This window comes from Lutjanus erythropterus, chromosome 11 (assembly GCF_056507025.1).
Source record: "Lutjanus erythropterus isolate fLutEry1 chromosome 11, fLutEry1.hap2, whole genome shotgun sequence".
Lineage (NCBI taxonomy): Eukaryota > Metazoa > Chordata > Actinopteri > Lutjaniformes > Lutjanidae > Lutjanus > Lutjanus erythropterus.
In genome coordinates this window covers 28,085,852-28,095,595 of record NC_139327.1, presented here as the reverse complement: position 1 = coordinate 28,095,595, position 9,744 = coordinate 28,085,852, and the positions used below count along the sequence as shown (strand labels likewise).

General features: G+C 39.4%; 1 protein-coding gene across 2 annotated transcripts in view; it reads left to right on the top strand.

Moving 5' to 3' along the window:
* The first annotated feature begins 2,209 nt into the window (after window positions 1-2,209).
* The window catches only part of LOC146319272 (glucocorticoid receptor-like), a 100,808-nt gene continuing 93,273 nt past the window's right edge, over window positions 2,210-9,744 (top strand). Inside the window, exons 1-2 of one of the 2 annotated variants that reach the window (XM_084729870.1) lie at window positions 2,210-2,863; window positions 5,516-6,753. In XM_084729870.1, the coding sequence (XP_084585996.1) occupies window positions 5,525-6,753 (1,229 nt within the window). In that variant the 5' untranslated portion in view covers window positions 2,210-2,863; window positions 5,516-5,524. The remainder of the gene's footprint in view (window positions 2,864-5,515; window positions 6,754-9,744) is intronic. The other variant, XM_084729869.1, reaches the window with a different exon arrangement.

The following is a 9,744-nucleotide window of genomic DNA, read 5'->3' as shown; positions in this document are numbered from 1 at the left end:
CCCGCTCATGAGAATTGGGACAAATCATGTCTTACCAAGCAAAATTTTGAAAATGATCAATGCCCACACTACACTTCAAAAGTTTAATGAAAATGTATTCTTTAAGGATATATATATATATATATATAAATATATTGTAAACCGTATATGTAATTAATGAAATGTTTATGTTTGCTTTCACTTCTAAAATTGTGCTGTGACAGAAAACACCCTTGTCCCAGACAAGAATTCACAACTTCAAACAATTTAAAAATGTGTTAAAAGTGTTGAAAATCTAATAATACTTACTGATAATACATAAGTTTAAAAAAATGTTATTATACATATACATTTAATTTAAATATGTATATATATATATATATATATATATATATATATATATATATATATATATATATATATATATATGTCACTGGGAATTTGGCCTGTAAGAGTTTGTTCTTTTAAAATATATTTTCCCAGCATAATTTAAGTAAAAATCAAAACCATCCTAAAATATGTTTTTGCCCCAATTCTAAAAAAGATAGTAATTGATAATATTCATGCATCTTATACCCTACCTATTATTTTACGTATCTTTCAGTTTATCATTGTTTATGTGCACTGTTGTATATAGTGTTGTGTACATATTTTTATTTTTATTTATATGTATTTTCTTAGTTGCCTGTTTTAATATAATGCACATATTTTTCCATACTTATTCTCGGTTTTAATTCTGTATGGTCATATAGCCTATATGTTTCCGTTCTTAAACAGGAGCAACTGTAACAAAACCCAATCTCCCTCTCAGGAATCAAGTTTCTGTGATTCTGATTCTGATAACACAAGGTGTCAAAACTAACTGGTTTCAAATTTCTTGCTTGAATTAAAAGTGTGTCTAAGCATTTCCAGCAGTCTGTTTTGTGTGGATTGACCTCAGAAGACCAAAACAATTTAATTGTGGTATATTTTAGGTAATCTTTCAGTTCATTGATAACACTGGGATATGAAACCTGGCATTCTAATAGGCTAATCGTGATTACATGTTGTCGTCTGGTGGAAAAACAGACTCCTCCTCTCCACGGAACCTTATTTGACCCTTAAAAGGACTCCCAAATGGAACTGAAAAGCCATGAAGGGATTTGCTCTTTGACAATCGTTGGTTTGGTGGTTAAGGAGGCTGCAGCAGGACATAAGTTACTACCTACTGGCTCATCAGTCAATCCAACCATGCCTGAAGGTTAGCGGTGCCGGACGAAGACACGTTTTGACAGATTCCCCAGCAGAGCTTCGTGGAGAAAGGGGCGTTCACCGGCAAGTGTCAAACTAACAGTGCGTCAAGCTGCCACAGAGACACACAGAGTGACAGGAAGCTGGGTTTTCTGTCTTCTTTATATTATATAATTTATTTGTGGATTTTTCAACACACAATAATAAACGTTATATTAAACTTTTCTTTTTATAAAGCACATTTCTTATCAAGTTTACAAATTGTTTCACACGATAACAACAACAACACAAGTGCATAATACAAACAGTGCATAAACACTCATGGAGGCCTTTGCCTGGATAGATGAAATACGCAATTTGCCTTCAGTTTAACCATAAAACATGTTAAAAACAAAACAAAACAACAACAAAAGTACATCGATATCATAAAAATACAGCTCACAAAATGAGAATACACACATAATCTCAGTTTACACATTCATAAAAATACAACGCACAATACATAAGTCTACATTATACACCACATCACACTGACGAACTGCAGCTAAGTCTGGAGAATAAATAAATATAACGTATTAAGGATAAAAGAAAACATTATGTACAATGAGTTCAACAGTGGCAGAGAAAGAGAAAGATATTATATTTAGACAAGAGGTTGGTAACAACAACACAACCCTAAAAATTTAAAACTGAATAAAACAAACAAACTAATAATAATAATAATAATAACAACAACAACAACAAAACCGAAAACATTCTGTACAATTATGTACATAGTAACAGAAAGATAAAGATATACAAAAACAAGAGAGAAGTAACAACAATACAATCATACAAGAAAAAAGAAAACGAAAACAATAAACAAACAAATAAATGGAAAATCAAAGAAGCATAAATAAATAAAAGCATTCTGTTTAAAAATAAAAGCAAAAACACTCTATGTGAAAAACGAAATTAAATGAAAGTTATTTCATCTGTATTTGCAAAAATGGCCATTCGTGTATATTTTACGGCTTTAAGCGAGCTAAAGCTCTTTTTTCCCCCCTTATGTAGGCCAATCATGTATGACAGTTGCAACAACTATGCGTTTATTCTGAAAGGACATGGCGGAAGCGCTGCTCTGGTCCCGGTTGCCTTGACAGCGTCTCACTAACTGTCCGCCATGCCCTGCCTGAGTTTGCAGTTGAGTGCGCCAGGGCAGCGCGGCTGTCTTATATAACTTTAATGTACTCACGGGTTTACTGGCGCAAGAGCAAAATATCACGCCGCAGGTCTGTCGATTCATTGCGGATTTGTGCTGAAATCGTGATTTATCTTGAATTCGATCACTTTTTCCTGCTGCCGGCGTACGTGCGTTAAAAGTTATCGACAGATCGGCGGAACGGGCGCTCGCGGTAGATCTTTCCAAAGCTCCAGATCTGCCAGCGACTTCACTGATCAAATAGTTGATATTTCAGACGATGTTTTCGTGCCGTGCGGGGAGACAGACAGCAACAAACCCAGCTGACATTTCAACACGCAACACCGCTGCAAGGAACGGCTTTAATCTGAGGGCTTGACTGTGTGGACATAGCGTTATTTCTTACATTTTTCCACCAACTTGGACGGACGGGAGATGACCTAAGCGGTGGAGCGCATCCCTCTTTCACTACAGGTACGGTCAACTTTTTGATTGTCACACTTGTCTTCTGGTTATTTAGCGGCATAAATACTGAGAGAGGTTAAAAAAAAAAAAAAACTGGTCGTGCCCCCGAGGTAGGCCGACGACGAGCGTCCCCTGCGTTGCGTTCAGGACGCACTGACAGCTTTTGCGACCTGCTGACAGTATCGCCACTATCTCATCGCTTGTTTTTGCGTGAAAAAAGAGAAAATGTTGCACAAACTTACACTATGCATGGCTGCTTATCAGCCTCTCCGGCTGTAGGCGTGTGATCAGTGCAATTTCCCACCGCAGCCAACAGGTTGCACTAATGCTGTAATCATGTGTTGCGCTGGAAAAGTACAGTAAAGAAAGTATGGAAAACCCAAACTTTAACAACTTTCACACACTAAGAACCTTCGTTATTTTCTCTAAAATGCAATAAATCAACAACCTCAGCTGGAAAGGACTGTGTCCTCGTGTGAATGCAGTATTGATCGCGTTACAGAGCCGTCGATACTGTGAGCTGTGGGTGGGGGCAAAGTGGTGAAACCCATGACCAAAATAAACATCTTTCTAATTCTCAGCCGAGAGAAAATGAAAATAAATAAAGAATAAACACCTTTAGCTCATCACGATCGTCACAAGCGCTTGGACCTCACCTTTAGCACCACAGTGCAGCGGTGCATTTGCAAAGGAAGTGTTACAAAGCGCTGCACATATACAACCATGTATCTTATATGTGCTATATGAGGTTGCATTCTAGGAAGAATGTTACGACCGCTGCTGGAGGCAAAAATACTTTAAATAGAGCCGATCGACGACTCCCATCAATCAGAAAATCTACAGTTGCTCAGCAATGCGTTTTTTCAAGGCAACACTTTATTGATTTGACATTTACTACAGTTAAATGCCACAGAAAGTTAAATATGCAACATAATTTGTACATGTATGTTTGTGATATATCATCAGCGATGATGACTTTGAAACAGAAAACACTGACGCAAGACACAGCTTGCTTGGCTACAGTTTATTTCTGCCCCTCCAGATATGGCTATCATTGTTAATGATCAACAGATAGTGAGCTGCAGAGCTCTCACATGCACAAGGCTTTCCTGTGCACAGCTCTCTATCACACGATTTAGTTTTATGTGACTTATGAATTTCATTACATTTTATGAGGAAAAAAAATGTAACTGGAATTTTTAGAGCTGCAATGATTAATCGACAAGTTGTCAACTATTAAAATAATTACCAACTATTTTGATAATGGGTTAATCAGTTTGAGTCATTTTTTTTAAAGAAAGAAATGCCCAGATTTTCTGATTTCAGCTCCTTATATGTGAATATTTTCTGGTTTCTTTACCAGGATGGCAGTTTCTACCATTTTCAGACATTTATTGATCAAACAACTAATAGATTAATGTAAACAGAAACTAAACAGACTAATTGACAATGAAAATAATTTCAGCTCTAGAGTGTTATTTTGCTTTCTCTTGCACATGGAGACAAAGTTATTGGTTGCTGCTGTGAATGGCCAGAGGCCCATTATGGGTTAATCTCTTTCAACAGATGTACAGTATGTTGTTGCACACATGCTCAGTTATATGAGGGACTGACTTGTCAGTGGCTCTGCCTGTAACACAAGTTATGCCTGGGCATGTCTGACACCTCTTGATGCTTCAGTTGAGAGGAGGGCACAGTTCAAAGAAATAAATGAGCATTATAGGCATTTATCTTATGTAATGGCTGTGAACTGATTTTTTTTGCTCAGCCTTGGTCGGTGTCATTTGTGCCTCTGCCATATTGTTCCGATGAGACTGTGAGGGGATGCGATGGCCTCTTTGATACGGTTGCTGTCATTTCTTGAAAAATAAAAATAAAAAAATAAATAGAGAGGCGCGTAGGCAGAGGAACAGTGTCAGACGTGAGCTTTGCTCTGTGCTTTTAAACTGCGTCACAACACATTTTTAATGCAGATGTTCGAATAAAACACCTGCTGCAAAGATCAATATTTCAGCAAGCTCTCTGATTTTCTTCTGAATGAGCTACTGCACATGTTTATCATTTAGTTTTCATACAGGTGTTGGAAATCCTTAAAAACACTAAAAATGACTAATTTTAACTTCGTATTTCTAAGGTTTGAAAAGTGTTTGGATTTTGGATAAAGTGCTTAAAATGTCTGGAAATTGTAACAGTATTAGGTTCATAATAAATTGCTATCTGACTGAACAGTTCTCTTTTTAGACAAAGAAAAACAATAAGTTGGATAGTAGCTAGTTATATAGGATGCCAAAACTACTTACTTTGATGTGTTTTTCTTTGGTTTGTCACCTCTCTGTAGAGTGCTGTTTATAGCACAATAACATCTGATGCAATGTGATGAAGAAGTGAAGTCATCCTGTTGACTACTTGTGTATAAATGCAGTATCAGTCAAGAGTTTGGATGCATTCTCTTTAAGTGAATGTTAAGCTATGCCCAAACTTTTGACTGGTACTGTATGCAATTTACCACAGGTCCTGGAAAAGGTTGAAAATGCATCTTAAAAAAAAACATTGATAATTTTATCTAGCATCCGATCTGTTTTCTTTGCTTAAACTTATCTCTTGTGTCTCCCACTGTGTGTGTGTTGTGATCTCTTTCACCCGCCCTCACTGTCCTCTCAGGATAAAGAAATGGATCAGGGTGGACTGAAGCGCAACGGTAATCGAGACGACAGTCTGACATTTGGGGAGGCGGTAGTCGGAGTCGGCAGAGACACAGGTGACACAACTGGCTCACTGCTCCAGCCTGCGATGCACCTGCCTGGCCCTGGGTCTCTGCCCCAGTCCACATTGTCCCCAAACGGACAAGGCGGAACCAAAGAGCCGGGGGAGCTCGGAGGCCTCTTTGAGTCCCCTCAGCCTCATGTCCTGTCAGACATGAAGGAGGGTAAACTCATCAGAATGCAGAAACAACACCAGGATATCGATCTATTCAACATGGAGGACAACTTGCCGTTGTTGAAACAGAGTATTTCCGATCTCGACCGGACGTCCACATCTGTCATCAGCACCTCAGACACCTCCGTCCTGGGCAACCTCCCTCTGCCCGACCTTTTCCCCCAGCACATCAAGCAGGAGGGGAGTTTCTCTCTGGATAAAGACTTGGAAACTTATGGTGTGCATACAGGCGCTGGCCCGTGTGATTTGGATGGCAACACCAGCCGCCTAATCGAGGATACAGAGATTTGGCAAGACCTGGACCTTCCGAGCTCTCTGCCAGAAATCAGTGATTTTGAGTTGGATTCTGAGGTGGCACACTTGGATAACATCCTACACGACAGCAGGGGCAGTGGCGGCGGTGGCGGTCCTGTCAGCGGCTTGCTAAAGGAAACAAAATCTCTTGTAGGTAACGGAATAAACTGTACCAATGTGAACGGCACGGAAAACCCCATTCAACACCATCCTCACCAGCAGCACCACCTTCTACAGCACCAGCAACTTCAGCTTCACCATCAACAACAGCAGCCTACATCGCTTCTCTCTAGCGTCATGATCAAGGAAGAGAAGGATGACGACTCTTTCCTCCACATCCGCACTCCCGGTGTGGTCAAACAGGAGAAGCAGGACGGCACCAGTTTCTGCCAGGCACAGTGTCTCCAGAGCAGTCTCCACGGAGGAGGCCCCATATCCTCGCCTATGGGTGTCGGCTCAGGACCTGGCGGCTATCCGTACAGAGCCAACCCGTCCGCCACAGTGGGCCTACAAGACCAGAAGCCTTTTGGCATGTACTCAAACCTGCCCTTGGTCGGGGAGAACTGGGCCCGGGGGAGCAGGTATGGAGAGTCGCCCGGGATGCAGAGGGGCGACGATGGACTGCCCTCCGCTGCAACCTTGGCATCTTTTTCCTGCAACTTCACCAGGTAGGTGTCATGGAATTACTTCATCTCGCTCTATTTACACGTATTCTGTGGCAGATTTGGCATTTGCTTGACTTTGTATTTGCTGTGAGTTTAAAATGTTGAAGTACATGAAAAGTTTGGAGCAAGGAAACAAGAGTTGGCAGTAATTCATACTATACTGCAGTCTTAGCTGTGATAAGTTTCTCTGAGTCATCTAGACCTGTGGTTCCCAGTATCTTTCCTTAAGAGACCCTGACTGATGACCCTTTGCTATAAGTGACATATTTTATGGATATTTCAATAACAGCATAGAACAACTGGTTAACTGTACAATTAACCTAAACAGTGAATGAAATAACTGCAGGTAGTTTATGTAAAACGAATGATTTGGATGAATTTTAAGCAGAGATGAGTGTTCTTAATCATTTTTTTAGGAGTTTTTATACAGTCCTCAGTCTATATTATGTTATTTTTGTGATTTTATAAAGATCACACATACGTAACAGACTTCTTTTTTGACAAATTAAGTGTTTTTTCCTCCCTGGCACTTGGCCATCGTTCTATTAGGTCTTTGATTGTTTTAACTTAATACTTGTCAACTTCAGGACAGTTTATATTTTAATTTTATATTCTGCCACATTTTCCTAAAGAAAACAGTGTATAGACACATATTACTTAATCCCATTGTTTTGCAGTACTCAGGGCATTTCACCAACCCAAAATGTTAATATTTAACATCATGATGCATTTAGGAACAGACTGGAAAACTCCTACTGACTCTATCTTTAAATAATGACATGAACTCAAAAATAAAAAAATATATATTTTAGTTTTCTTCATAGAAATGAATGAAATGCTGAGATGTAGGCCCACTAGGGATGTAACATTGATTGATATATTAATTCAGATTCAGTGATGTAGACTCGACCTGTTTTGTGTTTTCGGTTGTTTTTGCTGCCTTTTCTAAACTCAAACACTGTCAGAAAAAGTCTGTCAGCACAGAAGCTGTTAGCATCATGACCCTAAAGGCCAAACACATTGGATGAGACTTTTTTGCACATTTTATTCATTAATCACTGCAAAAGTTGTAAGATAGACTAATTAACCTTTTTGAAGAGGTAATGAAACTGGAATATATGACAGTGATTTATTTATTTCATTTATTACGAGGTTCATTTGGACAATACAAGAAACAGGTTCCATTAACAAGACACAGATGTGTTGCATGTTGGGTTTCTAGCCAAGGATAATTTACAACCTCTGTCCCTGGTTAGGATTCTCAAATTTAAGAGGTCATGATGTAAAACAACAAGGATTCATTAGTAAAATCAAGTGCATAATAAACAGTAAAGTACGTAAACAGAAATTACTAATCAATGGGCATGGGTTTGGTTTTGTTTTAGGCCTGTTTCACCTTTTCGCTGAACATTTTCAGCTCAGTTTGTGTTTTTATTTCTGTTGGTAGGGCGTTTCAAAAATGCATTCCTTTTACTGAAATGGATGATAGAAGAGAAGTTGTTAAAGATGTCATAACTAAGCAACTTGTACTTTTTCAGAATTAGACACAGTGGTGCCATTTAATTTGTTTCTGCTCCATTATTTTCAGTGCTTTTTTAGACAGTGATGTAACCTGCATGCATGACAGCTGAGCTGCCTGAAGGGGACTGTACGGTCTTATTCTAAAACAGTTCAGATTTGGGAGTAACTGTTACAGATCGATCTGAAATATGGCAATCATAGGCTTGATTTTGCTTCTGCTTCTTGGACTTGGGCTCCTGCTGCAACCACAAAGAAACCCCATATGTTCTGGTCTCTGTTGGCACTACTGAAATCAAATCAAGTTCAAGTGATGTATCAGAGCACTTCAGTTCCCTGTAGGACACCTTGAGTGTGCATTTGGGAAATGAAAACGGTCGCTGCTTTTCTCAGCATTTAAGTCCACCGGTGTGATTTTAGCACAACAGAAACATCAATAAACTGAAGAATAGAGTGCTCAGGTGTAGCATTTGTCTGTGACATTTTTTTTTGTGAGGAAAGGAGTGTTAGCACCCCTGGGGCGGAGGGCGTCTGGTGCTTATCGCCTCCAAACGGGCAGACACAGCAGGGCTCACATTCCTCCAATTCATCCACCACGGCCTCACATTTTAGGAAATACTGGAACAAATTCTGCTTTATTTACAGGATTATCGTCAGTGGAGGCAGATGTAAGAAGAGGTGATAAATTAGGTGGAAGTTTATGGAGGCAGGACTGAAAACAAACACTGGCGAATAAGGAAGTGAAGATATTTAGTCGAGATGGTGATAATCAGCCTGAAGAGACAGTGAGGCGGTAGATTAACATGGATTAATAATTTTGTGTTTTTCAGTATTGCAGTCAGGGTGAGTACATAACCTCAAGCAGTTACTGGAAATCAGTTATTTCGGACAAAATTGCAAAATTGTTCTCAGTCACAGTAACTCATCATAATTTGTCCATCTGGTGTTTTTCCAAAATAGCACTGGAAGAAGGTGCTCGCTATAAAGATACCACAGAGTTACGTAAAATGTGTCATCCCACAGGAAATGATTCATTTAGAAAACATGTATTTTTCTGAGGATGCAGTGTGGTCAGTGTTCAGCGGGAGGGAGAAAATCCTGAGAAAATCGCGTGTGTGCAAGACCGTTACAAATACAGGATGGAGACGTCTCACTTCAGCTTGGAAGTCCTATACTGATCTATACTGTACTCTGATAACTGAATAGGATGAAGGAGGGAGATTTATTCGGTGCTTTATGAGCTTCTTTGTGGAAACGGCTTGAATGGGCAGATCACAATATGGTGTCTGATTAACGCGGGGTAATAATGTGAGTCAGTGGAGTCCTTCTGAAAGACGTGTTTGGCTCAGGCTGCTTTGTAAACAAGTCAAAGATGAATGCTGTTATCTCCCTGCTGTCAGACTGATATGCTCCTGGGCTGTTGTGCTGTTAACTCATTTAAACTGTTGAAACTTGTCTGTCATGGTTCATAAGTGC